Raw genomic sequence first — 23,522 nt, forward strand, 5'->3', positions numbered from 1 at the left:
AATAAGCAATAACAAAATGTGAATGTTATGAAGAAAAGGGGAAAAGCAGAAAACACACATATCCTAAACCATCTTCTTGGGAATAACACATACTTGATTAGTTTTTAAAAATACTTTAAACCAAGTTAGTATTAATTAACCACTAGAACAAAGACAATATAAAACGATGTTGCTAGAAAGAACAGTTATTATTGTCTTAAATTTTTTATTCTCACATCATCTTCCACTAGCTGGAGACAAAAAAATTAATTGTCTCACTGTGCATTATAATACAGCATTTTCATTTTTAGCATTGTAAAAAAGAAACAAAAACCAATACCCACCATTCATTCAGAATGTGCAAGTAATAAACTAAATACTTATATTCTACAGAATACCATGGTACACCAAAGTATTAAAACAGAAAAATTTTTGCACAAAATTAGGGTCACGTACTTTGTTTCTTTTAAAAACTTGGTCAAAATCAAGAATTTTATATTAAAAACCTTTGCTAAAGAGTTCCATCAATCTCTTCCTTTACAAAGACCTAAAGGTACTGATTCCTACCCCTCTCACTATGATTTCTTCCCACACAACAGGTGTAATGAAATTCCCAAGCCTGACACTGGAGTCCCAATGTAAAATCATCTCCTTCTGCTGTGCTAATCCCCATAACAAAAAGGATGAATGGCTCATTAGACAATACTGAGGGAGGAAGTGACTCATATCAAATGCTACAAACTTCTCCCCCAGAAGGGTTTCTGAATCTGCATGTGTAATCTGCTTTTGACATTTCAAGTTTTAAGGCAGAAGGAGTCTTGCTCTGGAGTGGGGAACCTTTAGCCACACATATGCCAAATATGTACTTAAATGAAACTCTATAACAATGGTAGTGAGTTACTTTCTCAAACCTTCTCCACAGTAACCACCATCCGTTTGCCAGAATGCCCAGGAGAAGAGATTTTTAAAAGGTCAGTTAAAATTATTTCTACTGAATATTACATTACCAAGAATATGTTGTTTTAAAACTGTTTATCCTTACCCAGTGGAGGCTGAAGTAAGTCCCCTTCCTTTTCACATGTCCCAACAGGCTGTATGTCTGGAGAATCAACAAGCCGCCAAAAGTCATTTTGGTTATCACTACCATCCAATCTTAAACGGAGCCTGGCACCTGTAACTCCAACAACTGTAGCAATACATACTGAAGTCGTATTGCGAGGGTCATGGGCTTCCAACTTCATGCCAACTTTGAAGTCATTAGCTGGCGGAATCTTAGACTATATACATAAACACATACAAATTAAATTCTGTTAAAACTCTCTAAGTGTAGGAAAATCAAACGATCAGTTATGTTACCAGAATACATGAGGAACATTTTAAGTAACAGTTGCAACAGTTGGTGAACAAAATGAGAGCTGTAAGGGTTAAGAAAAAGATCTCCAAATTCTCTCCTTGGCTTGACACACAGCCTGACATGGTCACCCACTGCTTGTCACTCATCTGCCCACTTCCAGGCAAACCAAATACAACCTCTAAAATGCATCCTGAGTGTCTTTCTAATATAAGAATTTGATTAGGCCTTTCCTCTTAAAGTAAGCCAAAAGGCAGCTTACCACTGCCTACTGTAAAGTCCAAACAGTCAGTATAGTTTAAAAGCCACCACACTTTAACCTCACTCCCATACTATCACCTCTATCTACTTAGTGCTCCAGCCACCCATACCATCCCTCAACACTCAGGTTCTTTTATGCCCATGTCTCTTTCCTTTGGATGTTCTCTCTGCCTGGAATATCCTTCCCCTCATTACAACTACCTCAGATAGGACCTCTTCTGTGAGCCCTTTTCAGTATAGTTATCACACTTTTTTATCATTAATTATTTACATGGCTGTCTTTCCCTCCACATGGCCAGTCATAAGAGCTTAGTATATCTGACATAAAGTAAATTCTTAATCAATGAATGCAAAGAGACCATCTGGTTCTTAAGCAGCACTGCCACAATCCCACAATCGCTTCACACTAATAGAACCTAATAACAGATTCCCTTCAACAAGTTAATAGTTTACAAAAATAAACATAACATGGTATCTACAGAATTTTGGCATACCTGTCTGAAATACTCTGAAGGAGCACTTAAAGATCCAGTCTCTTCCAAGTATTTTTCCCATTGAAAATGATCTGGAAAAAAACATGCAAAAATAGGTGGTTTTTTTGGTTTATTTTTGGGCCCTGCCAGCATAGCTTATGGGATCTTAGTTCCCCAATCAGAGAGTAAACCCAGGCCCATGTCAGTGAAAGCTATCAAGTCTTAACCACTGGATTGCCAGAGAATTCTCAGGGTTTTTTAAAACATATATAATATGTATACTAACTTTCAGGAATAAAATGGATTTTAGTTCCATGTCTCTTTAAAGAAATACTTCTCAAAGGACAGATTCAAACTTCCTCATTTGACTACCAACATGGAAATAAAAAATAAGACCATTTCCTGATAATAATGGTTCTGAAATAAATGATAATCCAGATCTTCTTGATGTAATGAGGACTGCATCACAGTGATTCTAAAAACATGAACTCTAGAAACAACTAAAGGACTTTTTATAGAGTAATAGCAAATTCTACTCATTTGTCTCTAATACAAATTTACTCAAAATATGTCTTTATCATTTCATCCCATTACTCTGAAACTGCTTCTTTGTTTTTCACAGGGATCTAAAGGTGTGTGGCATAGCAGAAATAAAGCATTAATTTATGGAAAGAAAAACTCAGCGTTGTTTCTCAACTGACTATTAGATCTCCATCCAGGGTGTCAAGAATATGGTGGCAGAATAAAGCAGAAACCACTCATCAGTGCAATGACTAACACAGATTGTTGTAACGATCTATATTTTCTGCAAACTCCTTCTGTTCTTTGTCTCACTTAGTCTTGATGACATAGGTCAGAAGGCAGTATGCTTTTCCCAGACACTTCAATTCACTGTGTCAGTCACAATGCCCTGAAAGACCTGACAGCAGTATTAAAGGTACTATTAACTCACATAAACTTTAATTCTCATCAAACATGAGGGTTTTTTTTTTCTATACTCCCTGTTTAATCTCTTTACTATAAAAATATTAGGGTTTCACAGTTCCCTCCCTAGGGGAATCTGCATTACTAGCCCCTTATACATTCTTCAAAGGCTGTAACAGTTCCACTTACACACACACATTCACACACTGCTGATAAATGTTTAACAGCCAGCTTTCCAGAAAATACAAACAAAAAGCCTGACTGGAACTGTTGGTGTTTGCATATTTCTGTGATGTAAATACCACCACCACGGCTGAATGAAAGATGCCAAGGTAAAGTTACCAACCACACAGTTAGGAAGAAATGTGAGCTGATGTGAAATGTGAGCAAGATTCGGAGTATCACTGTTGCATGAAATTATGCATTTAATATGTGTGCATACGTATGGTATTAAGCATGTCATTTCCTAACACTGTATATACCCTTTTAGAGATTTTTCCACTTTAAAAAAATACTGGGTTTAATTCTGCTTCCAGATCATGGAAAGCAAGCACTACCAAAGTGTTGAAGAGCATGCAGCAAAATGTCAAGAACACAGGCTCCTGACATGAAAATGCTATCTTTCAGTCTAACTCTGCCTTTTACTAGCCAGTGACCCTGAGCAAGTCACTTCATTTTCTCGGCCTCAGTTCCTTTATCTATGAAATGAGAAAAGTAATACGTATGGTTATAAGGTATTTTTGAGAACTAACTGAAGTAGTATGCATATAAATAACTTGATAAATACATACTATTTAGTGAAATAAAGATGACATAAAACTAAATGTCATCCATTGGATCACTGAAAGCAAGAGAGTTCCAGAAAAACATCCACTTCTGCTTTATTGACTATGCCAAAGCCTTTGCTGTGTGCATCACAAGAAACTGTGGAAAATTCTTCAAGAGATGGAATACCTGACCACTTTACCTGCCTCCTGAGAAATCTGTATGCAGGTCAAGAAGCAACAGTTAGAACCAGACATGAAACAACAGACTAGTTCCAAATATGGAAAGGAGTATGTCAAGGCTGTATACTGTCACCCTGCTTAGTTAACTTATATGCAGAGTACATCATGTGAAATGCTGAGCTGGATGAAGCACAAGCTGGAATCAAGATTTCCGGGGGAAATATCAAAAACCTCAGATATGAAGATGATAACCACCCTTATGGCAGAAAGCGAAAAACTAAAGAGCCTCCTGATGAAAGTGAAAGAGGAGAGTGAAAAAGTTGGCTTAAAACTCAACATTCAAAAACTAAGATCATGGCATCCAGTCCCATCACTTCATGGCAAATAGATGAGGAAATAATGGAAAGAGTGACAGACTTTATTTCTTTGGACTCCAAAATCACTGCAGATGGTGACTGCAGCCATGAAATTAAAAATCGCTTGCTCCTTGGAAGAAAAGCTATGACCAACCTAAACAGCATATTAAAAAGCAGAGACATTACTTTGCCAACAAAGGTCCATCTAGTCAAAGCTACAGTTTTTCAAGCAGTCATATTATGGATGTGAAAGTTGGACTCTAAAGAAAGCTGAGCACCAAAGAACTGATGCCTTTGAACTGTGGTGTTGGAGAAGACTCTTGAGTGTCCCTTGGACAGCAAGGAGATCCAACCAGTCCATCCCAAAGGAAATCAGTCCTGAATATTCATTGGAAGGACTGATGCTGAAGCTGAAACTCCAATACTTTGGCCACTTGATGCAAAGAACTGACTCATTTGAAAAGACCCTGATGCTGGGAAAGATTGAAGGTGAGAGGAAAAGGGGACGACAGAGGATGAGATAGTTGGATGGCATCACTGATGCAATGGACGCGAGTCTGAGCAAGCTCCAGGAGGTGGTGATGGACAGGGAAGCCTGGTATGCTGCAATCCATGGGGTTGCAAAGAGTAGGACATGACTGAGCAACTGAACTGAACTGAAATGTCATAGTTGTGCCTAAACTTAAGAATACTGGATAGCTATATCAAAAGTGAAAACTGAGATCCATGGCTCCAAAATTTAACTGACCAGGTTGCTTCAGTGACCTCCTAAGCACTAACCTGACAATCAAGAGACCCAAGGTTCTAAATGAAGCTCTACCACCATATGATCTTGGAGAGCATTAAAAAATAGAAGAAGAAAACAAAACATGAATGGAGGAAAAAAATCTGACTAGGATGTCACTAAAGAGCCACCATACTAGGATGAAAGGAGTATAAGTTGGAAATAATAACTGAGAAATCAAAGCCATTTCACAATTAGACCTCAAAGAACTTAAGACTTTTCCACAAACCAGTTACATTTGTAAAATTTTTCAGTGACACTGGAAAATAATTAATTCATCTAAGACAATGTTTAAAATATTCTATCACCATTTGTGTCTTCAGTCACTCAGTTCAGTTGCTCAGTCGTGTCCGACTCTGCAACCCCATGAAACACAGCACACAAGGCCTCCATGTCCATCACCAACTCTGGAGTCCACCCAAACCCATGTCCATTGAGTCAGTGATGCCATCCAACCATCTCATCCTCTGTCGTCCCCTTCACCTCCTGCCCTCAATCTTTCCCAGCATCAGGGTCTTTTCCAATGAGTCAGCTCTTCGCATCACGTGGTCAAAGTACTGGAGTTTCAGCTTAAACATCAGTCCTTCCAATGAACACCCAGGACTGAACTCCTTCAGAATGGACTGGTTGGATCTCCTTGCAGTCCAAGGGACTCTCAAGAGTCTTCTCCAACACCACAGTTCAAAAGCGTCAATTCTTCTGCGCTCAGATTTCTTTATAGTCTAATTCTCACATCCATGCATGACCACTGGAAAAACCATAGCCTTGACTAGACGGACCTTTGTTGGCAAAGTAATGTCTCTGCTTTTTAACATGCTGTCTAGGTTGGTCATAGGAGAAGGCAATGGCAGCCCACTCCAGTATTCTTGCCTGGAAAATCCCATGGATGGAGGAGCCTGGTAGGCTGCAGTCCATGGGGTCGCTAGGAGTCGGACACGACTGAGCGACTTCACTTTCACTTTTCATTTTCATGCATTGGAGAAGGAAATGGCAAGCCACTCCAGTGTTCTTGCCTGGAGAATCCCAGGGACGGGGGAGCCTGGTGGGCTGCCGTCTCTGGGGTAGCACAGAGTTGGACACAACTGAAGCGACTCAGCAGCAGCAGGTTGGTCATAACTTTCCTTCCAAGGAGTAAGGAAGTCTTTTAATTTCATGGCTACAATCACCATCTGCAGTGATTTTGGAGCCCAGAAAAATAAAGTCAGCCACTGTTTCCACTGCTTCCCCATCTATTCGCCATGAAGTGATGGGACCGGATGCCATGATCTTAGTTTTCTGAATGTTAAGTTTTAAGCCAACTTTTTCATTCTCCTCTTTCACTTTCATCAAGAGGACCTTTAGTTTTTCTTCACTTTCTGCCATAAGAGTAATGTCATCTGCATATCTGAGGTTATTGATATTTCTCCCGGCAATAATGGGCTATAATTTGAGCTAGCAAATACTTGATACCAGTGCTATATAATACAAGTGCTTTCTATCGCACTGCTAGTTAATGTAACCTTTGGAGCCTTAATTTTTTCCTTTGTTCATAAGGCAAAAATTCTTAGTCTACAACACTATTCAGCTTGGATGCCCATATGATGAGAGTCTACCAAAAACATAGTGGAAACACACACAGCAAAAGGCTTTACTAATTTAGATTTGGTACATCTATAATACCACAGTGAGAATTCCTGACCAAAATAGTTCAGAAAGTAGCAGACAAGCCTGAAGTCCCTGTCTCTGCATTTTTATCCTCATTGACAGATTAGCAGCTGGGGGTGGGGGAAGGGGGGTAGGGATTTACTGTTTCAGAAAAGAGCCCTGGGAACTGATAGGCCTTTTCAGGAGACAGATGTACATAATGTTGTGATCTGCTTGTTGCTTGCACGTGTCTGTGGTCCTTCTTGTTTGATTTGTAATCTATTCTATCTAGTCCATACACTAGCCCAAAGACCTTTTAGCAAAATGAACATAATCTATGAGGCCCCCTATTCTTCTCCAGAGTAAACCAGAATCATAATGTCTTCCACCAGTGCTAGGCTTGGGTTCAGAGGCTACGTACAGAAAATGAGCAAAGTATTTAGAGCTTGAAGCTTCTCAGCTGAATGATCAGCACCCACTACCTTATAGTATTTACCACAACTATAACTGGACATTTGTTTAATGTCTACCAAAGCTCAAAGCAACTGAACATACATGCATGCAAGCTCAAAGACTGTAGGAATCGTGTTTGTCTTATTCACTACTGGATTCCCACAGAAGGTCACCAGTATCTCCCAGGCACTATACTAGATACTGCAGATGCAGCAGTTAATAAAACAGAGAAATATCCTGGCTCTCCAGGAGCTGACCTTCTAGTAGTCACTCATTGATTTCTAAAATAAGATGTTAGGGTCAGGACACTGAGAAATTTCTGCAAATGTCTGTCAATTTGACTAAGTAATCTCATTTTTAATCAGAGTTTCTCAAGCAGTAAAGTTTGAAAATTTTGAAAAATTACTAGTTTCAACTTTTAAGAATATATTCTTCAAATTGATTTTCATGAAATTTCCAGAATAGGCAAATCTAGAGAGATAGAAAGAAGGTTAAGTGGTTGCCTAGGGAGAGGCACCATGAGGAAGAGTGACTACTAGCTAGGTACTAGGGTTGCTTTTTAGGGTGATGAAAATATTCTAAAACTGATCATGGTGATGGTTACACAACTGGGAATACACTACTGAGAACCACTGAACTGTACACTTGAAATGGGGAGATTGTATGGTATGTGAATTATATCTCAATAGAACTATTATATTAAAAAATGGAAAGGAATTTGTAAGGATGAGGAAGAGCACTCTAGCCTAACAGCCTCCATTTCCTTGGAGAGTTTTGGGGATTGGAAGGAAGAGCTGAGGAACAAGTAAGGCCAATGAGAAAGAGAACTAATGAAACACTGAGGACCCAGCTACAGTAATAAAGAATGACTCCATGGGATTACCTCTACAGGCAATCTTTTCATACGAACAGAAAGTCATGAATGAACTACTTACTCCAAGAGTGGGGCTAGCACAGAAGGTACAACAGAAACACAAGGGGCAAGAGGCTTGCCTGGAAATCGCTGGTAAACACACTAAGTTTGCTGTTGTATTTTTTTTTTTAATTCAGCCTCTTGTCTGCGTATGACTTATTTCCTCATTTTCCATAAGAGCAGGTGCAATGGGTCAGAGTCTATCTCCTGAATCTCTGATATACTGCTACACACATGCTATTAACAATAAAAGCTTAAAATATGAATTAATAACTCAGACAATAAAGTTAACATTTACTGAACATTTACTATCAGCCTAGGCATTATATTAGGTGCTTTACATTCCTTTTCTTTAATTCTAATAGTTCCATGAGTAAGTAGTTATTATCCCTGTGCTACACAGGAGAAAAGAGAGACTAAGAACATTGAGTAATTTGCCCAAGGTCACAAGGCTAGTAAAAAATGAGGCCAAGATTCTAGAAGAGGTCTGTCAGATCCCCTAAATGCCTAAGCTTTAATCGACTAGATTGTCTTTTGACCATCAAAAAAGACATTCACATTGACTCTAGTGTTAGAAAGGTTTTTATTAAAAATTAAATTATTTTAAATTGGTAATACATGGTAATTAATAACTAGATATCTTTACCTTGGCAAAACTGCACTGAAATACATAGTTATCTTTTAACTTAATCTCTCTCTATGTGAAACCAAAGTAAAATTTTCAAAAAATACTATCTTTTTGGTCTTTCCTATTGCTTACATTTTATATTTACAAGAGCTTACTATACATAGATTATACCAAAAGCAATAAGAAAAGAGTTCATACTAACACTGAGTGAAGACAAAATATATGTTCTACTGAACTGATTTAAAACCTACCATTTTGCACAGAAGATGTGCCTGATTGAGGAGCTCTCTCTTGATTCTCCTTCTTTACACCCATTGAGTCTTTAAAAAAAGAAAGAAAATAGTGAGCAATACCAGAAGAAAAGAGCAACAGTTTGAAAGAGTACTTACAAAAACCTAAACTGTATTTTCTAATAGGAACCAGTTTCAATTTTATAATTAAATCCTCACTTTCTGCACAGGACTTCACTTTCTAATATATAATGTATTTTATAATTTATTTGTTTATTGCATGTCTCATTTCACTCAATGTAAGCCCCAAAAGGTCAGACATTTTTTCATTTTGTCTCTTATTCACTACTTTTTATCCTCAGTGCCCAAAAAGGACTTGGCACACAGAACATTCTTGAACATTTGTTAAATAAATGAACAAACCAAAATGAGCTGAGCTGATCCTTACAATATTCAGATTAATGTGTCCCAGCAATAAAGTGCATACTTTTGAGAATTTAGAACAACAGAGAAGCTAGAATACAATGTAATTCAACGGACTGTTTGTTGTTGTTCAGTCACTTAGTTGTGTCTGACTCTTTGTGACCCCATGGACTGCAGCACACCAGGGTTCTCTGTCCTCCAACAGATTAGGAAAAGTTTTTCTCTGTGCTAGGCTGAGGAGCTCAAATAGCACCGGACCTTGGAACTTCACCAAATCTAAGATATATTTCATCCACATTTATTATAGTATGTATTTCTTAAATGACTCATTGTGATTATTATGCTGAAAAACTAACCACAATCTTCAATGTTATCAAATAAGCAGTCACTCTTCTTAACTTCCCCATTGTCTTAAATATTTTAAACGTATCTGTTTCAATCAGGACCCAAATAAAGTCCATACAGACAGTGGTAGGTACATTTCTTAAATTTCTTTTGATCTGTAGGCTCCTCCCCCTCTGTTTATTTTCCCTTCCTCTAGCAATATTTTTGCTGGTGATATCAGTTCAGACTTTTCCAGTCTGCTACTTCCTCATGATACTGGGTTCTCTGGTCCTTATAGTTTCTCTAAATTGATACAGCTATTTCAAGCCAGACGAGCTTAACCAGATTCAGGTTTAGCTTTTTTACAAGGAAGAGAGAAAATGACTTCATAGGTGGTGGTGTGTACTCCTCACAAGAGGTTCCTAATATACCTAGTTCTCTTTTTGGGATATGAGCAGCCACATATGACTATTGCCTAGATCCATTAGCTCATCAGTGGTCGCATAAGGGAGGTATTCTAATTTTATCATCCTGTCTTTATTAGCCAGAAAACTTCTATAGAGAGAAAACTCCCCTCTTCAACCATTCAGTTGCACTGAGGTAGAGACCACAAAAAGAAGTCACAATCAATGCTTTATTCTTCCTCCTTTATTCTCTAGTTTTCAAAATAATGAATTGTATCCGCACCATTCTCCACAGATGACCAATATGTATTGTTTTGATTTTTAGTATCGTTATGAACCAATGGACTTAATAACATGGTGTGTTTCCATCTAGTGCTGTTTTACCCTTACTGATGCTTGAACTGTCAAGTGACATGCTTCTTAAAGAAGAATATAGGAAGGATGCCAGGCGTACCATTAAAGGTATCAGATCTACTTTCTGGTTATGATTGACTCTTCAAGATATGTGAACACTCAAGAGGGATGTATGGGCTACTTTCTATTTAGATAATTTGACTAATATAAAGTAAGTACATATTTATATTTACTAAATAGTTCTACAGTAGTATTTTCTAACAGAGAAGAAAGTGAAATTATAAAGGCCTGGTTCCTGCTCAAGGAAAGCTAAAAATCTAGGTACAGAGACTATACTAAACCAATACACTTGACAAAAACAGAAATAGCAGAGCACAACATTCAGCATGCAGCCAGAGTAAAAGTCATGAGAGAAAGAGAACTTAAACTGGGTCTTGAAGAAGGAACAGGATTCATGACAACAAAAATATGAAGAATATATTATGGGAAAGAAAATACAACTCAAAACAGAGAGTGAAAATGACTGTGACACACTCATGGGACAGTGAGCTGACTTCTCACTAGAGCAGGACAGGATGAAGCATTTTTTTATCATCCTATTTAAGTAAGAAAATCTGGACTGTGATCTTGGCTGTCACAGATTGTTATATGACCTGTACACTTAACCTCCCTGAGTGTCAGCTTTCTCACTTATAAAACTAAGAAGGGAAAACAAGATTACCTTTAAGAGCTATTCAGTTCTAAAACTCCAATTCTTAGCACCTAAACTAACATCTGCCATTAATTTCATTTTTCAAAAAAGCTTTTTTTTTTAAACATTCAGTCTACCAAAAGATACTAATTTCAAATGATTGACTAAAAGTATCATCTTTAGACAAGTAAATCTTACCTTCTTCCACTGTCTGCCCCATGGTATCTCTCTCTGGTGTGCTTTCCTACAAGGAGAAAAATCAATTACTGCCTCCTTTTAACATAATACATTTCTGCAGGGTGGTATTATTAGAAATCAGCTATAATGGGACTACATCAAATTAAAAAGCTTCTGCACAGTGAAAGACACTAAACAAACTGAAAAGGTGACCTACTGAATGGTTAAAAAAAAACTGCAAATAATATACCCAATAAGGGGTGGATATCCAAAATATACAAGGAACTCATACAACTTAATATCAAAAAACAAACAAACCAATTAAAAAATGGGCAGAGGATCTGAAAAGATTATTTTTCCAAAGAAGATACACAAACGGCCAATAAGCACATAAAAAGATGTTCAACATCACTAGTTATCAGGGAAATGCAAATCAAAACTTTAATGAGATATCATCTCACAGAACGGCTATTATCAAAAAGACAACAAATAACAAGTCTTGGTAAGGATGTGGAGAAAAGGGAATCCTTATGCACTGTTGGTGGGAATACAAATTGGTGCAGATACTATGGAAAACAGTATGGAGATTCCTCAGAAAATTAAAAATAGAACTACCACACGATCCAGCAACTGCACTCCTGGGTATTTATCTAAAGAAAACAAAAACACTATTCAAAAATATATTTGCAACCCCATGCTCATTTGTATTATAAATATTGTAACATTATTTACAATAGCCAAGATATGGAAGCAACCCAAGCATCCATCAGCAGATAAATGGATGAAGACGATGTGGGGTATATATACACAATGGAGCATTACTCAGCCATAAAAAAAAAAAAAAAAAGAATAAAATCTTGCCATTTGCAACAACATGCATGGACCAGGAGGGTATTATGCTAAATGAAGTATGGCAGACAGAGAAAGACAAATATTGTATGATTTCACTTATATATGGAATCTAAAAAAACGTAACAAAACAAAACAGTCATAAATACAGAAAACACGTTGTTGCCAGAAGGGAAGGGGTTGGGAGAAAGAAAGCTGAGGGAGATTAAGAGGGACAAATTTCCATTTGCAGAATAAATGAGTCACAGATATGAAATGTACAGTGTGGGGAATACAGTCAATAATTATGCAGTATCTTTGTATGGAGTGAGCAGGCCCCTGATGGCTGAGACAGTAAAGAGTCTGCCTGCAGTGTGGGAGACCCAGGTTCGATCCCTGTGTTGGGAAGATCCCCTGGAGAAGGAAACGGCAACCCACTTCAATATTCTTGCCTGGAGAATCCCATGGCTGGAGGAGCCTAGCAGACTATACAGTCCATGGAGTCGCAAAGAGTCGGACATGACTGAGCGACTTCACTTTCACTTTCATCTTTGCATGATAACAGATCATGATTATAAATAGACTTATCCTGGTGATCATTTTGAAATGTACAGATACCTGGAATCACTATGCTGTGTAACAAAAACTAACATAGTGTTGTAGGTCAATACTTTAAAAACAAAGAAACAAACTCAGAAAAAAAGATCAGATTTGTCACTACTAGTAGAGGGGTTGGGGGAAGAGAAGGAGAAATTGGCTGAAGGCAGTCAAAATGCACAAATAAGATAAATAATGCTAGTTATAAAATAAATAAATGCTAGGGATGCAATGTACCACATGATAAATATGATTGACACTGCTGTATATTACATATGAAAGAGATTAAATCCTAGGAGTTGTCATCATAAGGAAAAACTTGTTTTCTATTTCTTTAATTGTGTATCTTTATGAGATGATGGATGTTCACTAAACTTATTATGATAATCATTTCATGGTGTATGTAAGTCAAATCATGCCAATTTTATCAGTAAAATTGGAAGAAAAAAATAAAGGTTAAAAAAAAAAGAAATCAGCTATAGAGTTAGATCATTTTAATCTCTTTCCCTTGAATAAAAATAAGTTCAGTAGATTAGTAGTTGCCAGGGGCTGGGGGAAGAGGGGCTCAGGAGTGACTGTTAATGGGTATGGATGTAAATATGGGTAAGGGGTTTCTTTTTTAAGGTGAGGAAAATGTTACGGAATTACACAGTGGTGACGGTTATAGAACCTTATGAATACACTAAAAACCACTGAATGGTACACTTTAAAAAGATTAAATTTTATGGTTAAATGAATAAAAAAGAGCAGATGGTAAGCTAGTAGAGTTGAGATTCAAACTAACAACTATCCCAAAAGCTGACTTACGCCCATGTTACCAAGAGGTGGAAGAATTATAACTGTGTTGATGAAACCTGTAAGAAGTGCCAATCTTCTATTTTTTTTTATTTTATTTTATTATTTAACTTTACAATATTGTATTGGTTTTGCCATATATCAACATGAATCCGCCACAGGTATACATGTGTTCCCCATCCTGAACCCTCCTCCTTCCTCCCTCCCCATACCATCCCCCTGGGTCATCCCAGTGCACCAGCCCCAAGCATCCAGTATCGTGCATCGAACCTGGACTGGCGACTCATTTCATATATGATATTATACATGTTTCAATGCCATTCTCCCAAATCATCCCACCCTCTCCCTCTCTAGATGTCCATCAGCAGATGAATGGATAAGAAAGCTGTGGTACATATACACAATGGAGTATTACTCAGCCATTAAAAAGAATACATTTGAATCAGTTCTAATGAGGTGGATGAAACTGGAGCCTATTATACAGAGTGAAGTAAGCCAGAAAGAAAAACACCAATACAGTATACAAACACATATATATGGAATTTAGAATGATGGTAACAATAACCCTGTATACGAGACAGCAAAAGAGACACTGAAGTGTCAATCTTCTAACAAGATAATTACTTGTTAAAAGGCCTCTGTATTTTGAGCCACTAAATCTTTCATTAATTCAAACTTTTTCTGCATGTCCTTGATATGCCAGGCACTCTACAAAAAAAATAATATACTGTCCTTGACTCTCTAGTCAAAAATAGGCACATGAACAAAACACATTGAGTGTTATAAAAGAAAAAGTACATGAAACATTGACAAAGGGATAGCTACCTCTCACTACTCTGTGTGCCTATAGTCAGAACATGATGATGTACGTAACAGAAGGTAATTTGTTACTTAAAGGAAGCCTATGGGGAATATGTTCTCTAAGCCACCCAGAACATCACCTGCACCTCTAACTCAACAGATTTATACTCAAGCATCACCTCCCCAAAACTTGCTTCTTCTAACATTTTTGTTTCTCTTACTAGTTCCACTTTTCCAGGTGCTTGGCCTTAAAACCCCAGCTATGACTAAATGAAGTTCTCTTATTTCACTCACATACTCAATCAGTGGCCAACATGTGCTCTCTCATTTCCCTTTCCCCTGCTATTAACCGGTTTTGTTGTTATTTAGTCACTAAATCCTGTCTGACTCTTTAGTGACCCCACGAACTGTAGCCCACCAGGCATGGGATTTCTCAGGCAAGAATACTGGAATGGGTTGTCATTTCTTTCTCCAGGGGATCTTCTCAACCCAGGTATCGAACCGGAGTCTCCTGCATTGCAGGTGGATTCTTTACTGCTGAGCCACCAGGGAAGAGGGAAGCCATTAACTGGTTTACACCCTCATTAGCTCCTGCCTGGTCTAATACCATAGCACCCTAACTGGTCTTATCACAAAGGTCTACCCCCACCCCAAACTACCCAATACACAATGTCATACATTGTCTGAACTGTTTTCTGCCCAAATTACCCTCCTACTTTAGTAATCTCATTGACTACTGAATTGAACAAATCTTCGTTGGGACATATTTAAAGCCACTCATAATTTCAAAGCCACCTGACATCTACCACCTATATACCACCTGTGGCCTAGCCCAAAACTCATCATGTTATTCTATCTACATGGGACACCCTTTCCTCCTCTTCTGCTTCTGGAAATCCTATCCATCCTTTAATGCCCAATATAAATGCAAGCTCCTTCTTGAAGCCTTTCTTGTTCCTTTCTACATTACCACCATCTGTTTGCAGGTGTGATCTGGTTATTTATATAATCATATTTACAGAATTCTTGTTATATGTTTGATGCTGTTTGGATAGAAGATACACAATCTACTACAAAAGAGCTATAAATCTAGTGGGAAAGACATATTAACAAATAGTTATTTTAAAAAAGCAAGACAATATACAGGCTCTTCAGGAAGGTAGGAGGTACTATTAACTTGGAATATATCAATAAAAGAAGGCTTCTCAGAGGTGTGTAAACTGGTTCTTCAAAGGTGAACATTAAAATGAGCAGAGAAGACAGAGAGGAATTTCAGCTTGAGGGCACAAAATGAGTGAACACTAAAGAAGATCCTGCCTGGTCTACTTGATTATGAAATGCTGGAGCTGCTCCGGTTCCTTCTGGGCTCTCACCTCCCTCTACAGTCTCTCAGGAGCCAAGCATACACAGACAACTTGCAAAGTATTACCTTTCCCTCCCAGATCGCTCCTCTGAAAGTCAGACTGAAATAATTAAATGGACTTGATATTTGATACCACTGTGGAGGATACTGTCAGTTAAGGACTACAGCCCAACAGTGAAAAATGTAAAGTGTGCTGAATCAAAGCAGAAAGTAAAGGGAGATGACCACAATCCAGGTAGGGACCAAAGGAAGTTAACCAACTCTAGTCAGAAAGGAAAAACTTGTGAATTACATTAAAGTAAATCCCATTACTACACAAAGGATTTAGTTCAAAAAACTGAGGGATGAATCACACACAGAAGATAAACCCAGGTTCCTATGTTCTTCTCTAAAATCTTCATAAGTGAGTTCTTAATCCAAACTGGTATCAACTGTTCCCATTAGTTGAGTGATTTTGTAAATCTTAGAAGGTAAAAATATGTGTTTAGAAATAATTAAAAACAAATATTTTATCTTCTTCCCCCCCTCATTTATCTTAACTGAGGTATAGTTGATTTGCAGTATTTGATAATTTCTGCAGTACAGCAAAGTGACTCAGTGATACACACATATACATTCTTTTATATATACTTTTCCTGAAGACATGTACCATGTCAGAGTAACCAGAGATCAAATTGCCAACAACCGCTGGATCATTGAAAAGGCAAGAGAGTTCCAGAAAAACATCTATTTCTGCTTTGCTGACTATGCCAAAGCCTTTGACTGTATGGATCACAATAAACTGTGGAAAATTCTGAAAGAGATGGGAATACCAGGCCACCTGACCTGTCTCTTGAGAAATCTGTATGCAGGTCAAGAAGCAACAGTTAGAACTGGACATGGAACAACAGACTGGTTCCAAATAGAAAAAGGAGTTCATGAAGGCTGTATATTGTCACCCTGCTTAGTTAACTTATATGCAGGGTACATCATGAGACACTCTGGGCTGGATGAAGCACAAGCTGGAATCAAGATTGTCGGGAGAACTAGCAATAACCTCAAATATGCAGATGACACCACCCTTATGGCAGAAAGTGAAGAAGAACTAAAGAGCCTCTTGATGAAAGTGAAAGAGGAGAGTGAAAAAGTTGGCTTAAAGCTCAACATTTAGAAAATGAAGATCATGGCATCCAGTCCCATCACTTCATGGCAGATAGATTGGGATACAGTGGCAGACTTTATTTTTCTGGACTCCAAAATCACTGCAGATGGTGACTGCAGCCATGAAATCAGATGATGCTTACTCCTTGGAAGGAAAGTTATGACCAACCTAGATAGCATATTAAAAAGCAGAGACATTACTTTGCCAGCAAAGGTCCATCTAGTCAAAGCTATGGTTTTTCCAGTGATCATGTATAGATATGAGAGTTGGACTATAAAGAAAGCTGAGTGCTGAAGAATTGATGCTTTTGAACTGTGGTGTTGGAGAAGACTCTTGAGAGTCCCTTGGACTGCAAGGAGATCCAACCAATCCATCCTAAAGGAAATCAGTCCTGAGTGTTCATTGGAAGGACTGATGTTGAAGCTGAAACTCTAATACTTTGGCCACCTCATGCAAAGAGATGACTCATTTGAAAAGACCCTGATGCTAGGAAAGATTGAGGGCAGGAGGAGAAGGGGACAACAGAGGATGAGATGGTTGGATGGCATCACCGACTCAATGGACATGAGTTTGGGTAAACTCTGGGAGTTGGTGATGGACAGGGAGGCCTGGCGTGCTGCAGTCCATGGAGTCGCAAAGAGTCAGACATGACTGAGCAACTGAACTGAACCATGTTCACAAGCTGGAAGATTTCTTCAATAGGCTTTAAAATGCACTAATCCTAAAATAAACTGGATTTAATCACGATTAAATTTTGTTTATCCATGCTGCTGCTGCTAAGTCGCTTCAGTCGTGTCCGACTCTGTGTGACCCCATAGACAGCAGCCCACCAGGCTTCCCTGTCCCTGGGATTCTCCAGGCAAGAACACTGGAGTGGGTTGCCATTTCCTTCTCCAATGCATGAAAGTGAAAAGTGAAAGTGAAGTCGCTCAGTCATGTCCGACTCTTAGCGACCCCATGGACTGCAGCCTACCAGGCTTCTCCGTCCATGGGATTTTCCAGGCAAGAGTACTGGAGTGGGGTGCCATTGCCTTCTCCGTTGTTTATCCATAGGTACAGTATAATCAGGCTTCCCATTACTACTTCCCATTACTAACTCCCATTCCCAATCAGGCACTACTAGTAATGTACCCACCTGCCAATACAGGAGACATAAGAGACAAGGGTTCGATCCCTGGGTTAGGAAGATCCCCTGGAGAAGGAAATGGCAACCCACTCCAGTATTCTTGCCTGGAGAAGCCCACAGACAGAGGAGCCCAGCAGGCTACAGTCTATAGAGTAGCAAAAAGTCAGACACGACTGAAACCACTTATTAGCACACTGTGTAATCAAGATGGCACAGTATTGGCATAAGGGCAGATATATAGATCAGTGGAAAGAAAAAGGGCAGATACATAGATCAATGGAAAGAAAAGTCCTGAAAGGTTCACATACATATCGTCAACAGATTTTCAACACAGTGTCAAGGTAATTCAGTGGAGAAAGGATGATTTTGGGTTTTTGTTTTTTTTTTTTCCAACAAGTGGCGCTGGAACTAGTCTACATACAAAAAAAAAAAAAAAAAATTGATGCAACAGGCAAGGGCTTAATCTTCAAAGTATACACAAACACACAGTCAAAGGCTGTGGAAAATTCTTAAAGAGGTGGAAATACCAGACCCCTGGCCTGCCTCCTGAGAAATCAGTATGCAGGTCAAGAAGCAATAGTTAGAACTGGATATGGAACAACAGACTGGTTCCAAATAGGAAAAGGAGTACGTCATGGCTGTATATTGTCACCCTGCTTAGTTAACTTATATGCAGAGTACATCGTGAGAAATGCCAGGCTGGATGAAGCACAACCTGGAAAGAAGACTGCCAGGAGAAATAGCAATAACCTCAGATATGTCTGAGTGAACTCCGGGAGTTGGTGATGGACAGGGAGACCTGGCGTGCTGCAATTCATGGGGTCACAAAGAGTCGGACACAACTGAGTGACTGATCTGATCTCTGATCTGATGCAGATGACATGACCCTTGTGGCACAAAGTGAAGAAGAACTAAAGAGCCTCTTGATGAAAGTGAAAGAGGAGAGTGAAAAAGTTGGCTTAAAACTCAACATTCAGAAAACGAACATCATGGCATCTGGTCCCATCATTTCATGGCAGATAGATGGGGAAACAATGGAAACAGTGACAGAGTTTATTTTTTTTGGCTCCAAAATCACTGCAGATGGTGATTGCAGCCATGAAATGAAAAGACGTTTGCTCCTTGGAAGATAAGTTATGACCAACCTAGACAGTACATTAAAAAGCAGAGACATTACTTTGCCAACAAAGGTCTATCTAGTCAAAGCTATGGTTCTTCCAGTAGTTATGTATGGATGTGAGAGTTTGACTAGAAAGAAAGCTGAGCATCAAAGAATTGATGCTTTTGAAATGTGGTGTTGGAGAATACTCTTGAGAGTCCCTTGGACTGCAAGAAGATTCAACCAGTCCATCCTAAAGGAAATCAGTCCTGAATATTCATTGGAAGGACTGATGCCGAAGCTGAAACTCCAGTACTTCAGCCACCTGATGCGAAGAACTGACTCATTTGAAAACACCCTGATGCTGGGAAAGATTGAAGGCAGGAGGAGAAGGGGATGAGAGAGGAGGAGATGGTTGGATGGCACCACTGACTAAATGGACATGAGTTTGAGTAAACTCCGAGCATTGGTGATGGACAGGGAAGCCTGGCATGCTGCAGTCCATGGGGTCACAGAGAGTTGGACATGACTGAGCAACTGAACTGAACTGATACACAAACAGCTCATACAACTGAACAACAACAGAAAAAAAAAAACAATCAAAATATAGGCAGAAGATCTTAATAGACATTTCTCCAAAGAAGACACATAGATGGCCAGTAGGCACATGAAAAGATGCTCAACAATACTAATTATCAGAGAAATGCAAATGAAAAGTACAATGCAAATCAAAACCACGCTGGTCAGAATGACCATCATTAAAAAGTCTACAAATAACAAATGCTAGAGAGGGTGTGGAGAAAAGGGATCCTCCACTACACTGTTGGTGGGAATGTTAAATTGGTGCAGCCACTATGGAGAACAATATGGAGATTTCTCAGATAACTAAAAATAAAATTACCAAATGGTAAGAACAAAATAATGCCTACTTGCAGTGACATGGATGCAAGTAGAGATGATCATAATAATTGAAGTAAGAAAGAGAAGAACAAATACCATATGCTATCACTTGTATGTGGAATCTAAAATATGGCAAAGGGGGAAGGAAGAAGAGGGAGGCTCAAGAGGAAAGTGATTCATGTATAATCAGGGCTTATTTGTGCTGTTGTATGGCAGAAACCAACACAAGATTGTAAAGAAAGTTTCCTCCAATTAAAAAATAAATTTAAAAAAAAGAATCATCAGCTCAATACCAGAAAAACAAACAACCCAATCAAAAAGTGGTCAGAAGACCTAAACAGACATTTCTCCAAAGAAGACATACAGATGACTAAAAAATACACGAAAATATGCTCAACATGGCTCATTATTAGAGAAATGCAAATCAAAACTAAAATGAGGTATCACCTCACACTGGTTAGAATGGCCATCATCAAAAAATCTACAAACAATAAATTCTGGAGAGGGTGTGGAGAAAAGGGAATGCTCTTGCACTGTTAGAGGGAATGTAAACTGATACAGCCACTATGGAGAACAGTATGGAGATGCCTTTAAAAATTAGGAATAAAACCACCATATGATCCAACAATTCTACTACTGGGCATATTCCTTGAGGAAATCATAAGTGAAAAAGACACATGTATCCCAATGCTCACTGCAGTACTATTTACAACAGCTAGGACATGGAAGCAACCTAGATGTTCATCAATAGATGAATGGATAAAGAAGTTGTACATATATACAATGGAATATTACTCAGCCATTAAAAGGAACACATTTGAGTTAGTTCTAATGAGGTGGATGAACCTAGAGTCTGTTATGCAAAGTGAAGTAAGTCAGAGAAAAACAAATATCATATGTTAATGCATATATATGGAGTCGAGAAAGATGGTACTGATGAACTTATCTGCAGGGCAGTAATGGATATGCAGACATGGAGAACAGATTTGTAGACACTGTGGGGGAAGGAGAGTAGGACAAATGGAGAAAACAGCACTGAAACATGTACATTGTCGTATGTAAAACAGATAACCAGTGGGAAATTGCTATATGACAGAGGGAGCTCAAACTCAGTGCTCTGTGACAACTTAGAGAGGTGGATGGGGTGGGAGATAGGTTCAACAGGGAGGGGACATATGTATACCTGTGGCTGATTCATGCTGATATATGGCAGAAACCAACAGAAATATTGTAAACCAATTATCTTACAATTAAACATAAAGATTGCAAAAAATAATAAATTTTAAAAACATTAAAAAAAAATAAGTTAAAATATGGCACAAATGAATCTATCTACAAAACAGAAACAGACTCACAGGCATAGAGAACAGACTTGTGGTTGCCAAGGGAGTGGGGGTGCAGAAGAAGGAAGAACTGGAAAAGTAGGATTAGCAGATGTAAACTACTATATATAGGATAGATAAACAAAAAGGTCCTACTGTATACCACAGGGAACTATATTCAACAACCTATGATAAACCATAATGGAAAAGCACACAAAAAAGAATGTATAAGTGAGTCACTTTGCTGTACAGTAAAGATTGGCACAACATTGTAAATCAACTATACTTCAATTAAAAACAACAAAAAAGAAAACAACGCTTCACTCACAATAAACAAAAATTACCTTGAGACAGTTCATAAATCTAAACATAAAGCCTGAAAGTATAAAATTTCTAGAGGAAAACACAAAAATACTGTAATTTTTAATTAGACAATGATTTCTTAGGTATGACACAAAAAGCACAATGTATAAAACAAATAATTGATAAATTGGGCTTCATCAAAACTAACAACTGCTCTTCAAATGATACTACTAAGAAAACAAAAAGATAACCTACAGAACGGAAAAAAATGTTTTCAAAACACAGATCTGATAAAAGATCTGTATCCAGAATATACAAAAAACTGACAACTCAATTTTAAAAAGGCAAACAGAGCCCAATAAAAGCATAATTGGCAAAAGACTTGGACAATCACTTCACTAAAGATACACAAATGGCCAACTAGCATGTGAAAAAAATGTTTAAAATCATCAGTATTCATGGGAGCACAAGTTAAAGCCACCATGATATATCACCACATAAATGGTTAAAATTAAAAAGACTGACACTACCAAATGTTGGTAAAGATGAAGAACTGGAACTCATTCATTGCTGATGGTAATAGAAAAACAAGTATTTCTATTAAAATAGAACCTTCTTAGAGCTAAACACAAAGTAAATATTCTTAACTTTAAAACTAATGTTTTGGAATCCAAAGCACTTACTTTAGAAGTAGAACCACACACCAAAGAATAAAATATTCTACTTATCCCTAGATAAAAACAGGAAGAATTCCAGACCCCTTTAGTTTGAGATTAGCCATATTAAATAAAACCAACTCTTTTATTAGAGTTTAGAAACATTTCCTTTTCAATTATCATAGTCATTCAACACCAGTGAGCAGACCTATCCTCCTGTGAAGTCCAAAGTCATGTCAAATAAAGACTTCAACATACAAAAAGAACCCAAACTCTTTAGGAAATGAGTCAGTGACTCAATAAACCTTCCTTTTCAGTCATTATGGTGTTAAAGTTCACTGAGTTGTTAAGAAGACATCAAAAGTGAGCTTGTGTTCATCGCAGTAATTTAAGGATTCTTTCAGGGTCACGATAAAATCAAAATCATTTGCCCTAAACACTCTTCTTCACTATAAACAGCCTTTACTGCTTTCCCTCGAGCCACATAGCTTCCATGTTCATTTCAATGTTAAATGAAATAGTTTTCCCCTTAAGAGACTATGATCCTGCCCCATTTTATTTCCTTTATATATATAAATATATCACAGCATCTAGAACAGTGCTAGGCAAACTGAACACCTGAGTGAATATTCACCAACCTTTAATAAAACATTATTTCTTTTCAAACATTTTGAAAGTCAATCATCTCATTGGAGACTTATTTTATTTCTTACTCTCCCCAAGTTCAATACTTGGCATATGCAAATGTATAAATTCACATTCAATTTATGCATCAAATGTACAATCAAAGTGAATGCTTAAGCTTACTTTTGAGCAAATAAGGATTTCTGTGTTAGAAAGTATCACTAACTACTTAAACTATCTTAAACTTCAAAGGGCCTTGCACTATACATACTAAACTGTACAGCAAAATATTACAGTGTCCTCCTTGTTACAAATATTCCCAAACTTTAAAATAAAACGAATTAAACTCTCTGATGGGAAAATGGATAACTCCATTGCAAAGAAACAAATATACCAACTATTTCTCTATTGGACTCTCAAACTACAAAAGTCAATCCATTTAGACCTGTAAACAGAATAATCTTTTTTGTTTTAAACACATACTTTTATTCACAAACATGTACCCATAATCCCATGGGTCAAGCAAGGGTTTATGCCCATCAGAATCAACAAGGCAAGGCCTCTGCCCTCTGGGAGCTCCCCTGCAGGGCTCCCAGGCTGTGTTTCCAACCAGCGTTTAGCAGGTATCAAAGCAAGTCTTGTATGTTTACCTGCTCACCTCTCCTCACACAC

At 38.0% G+C, this 23,522-nt stretch overlaps 1 protein-coding gene across 1 annotated transcript in view; it reads right to left on the reverse strand.

Annotated features, from left to right (window-relative positions):
* The window catches only part of SCML2 (Scm polycomb group protein like 2), a 121,140-nt gene that overhangs the window by 85,951 nt on the left and 11,667 nt on the right, over nucleotides 1-23,522 (reverse strand). Inside the window, exons 2-5 of the mRNA XM_070365948.1 lie at nucleotides 11,317-11,362; nucleotides 8,944-9,012; nucleotides 2,086-2,156; nucleotides 1,022-1,256 (exon numbers count right to left, since the gene is read on the reverse strand). Of these exons, the coding sequence (XP_070222049.1) occupies nucleotides 1,022-1,256; nucleotides 2,086-2,156; nucleotides 8,944-9,012; nucleotides 11,317-11,338 (397 nt within the window). The 5' untranslated portion in view covers nucleotides 11,339-11,362. The remainder of the gene's footprint in view (nucleotides 1-1,021; nucleotides 1,257-2,085; nucleotides 2,157-8,943; nucleotides 9,013-11,316; nucleotides 11,363-23,522) is intronic.

This window comes from Bos mutus, chromosome X (genome assembly GCF_027580195.1).
Source record: "Bos mutus isolate GX-2022 chromosome X, NWIPB_WYAK_1.1, whole genome shotgun sequence".
NCBI classification, from domain to species: Eukaryota; Metazoa; Chordata; class Mammalia; order Artiodactyla; family Bovidae; genus Bos; species Bos mutus.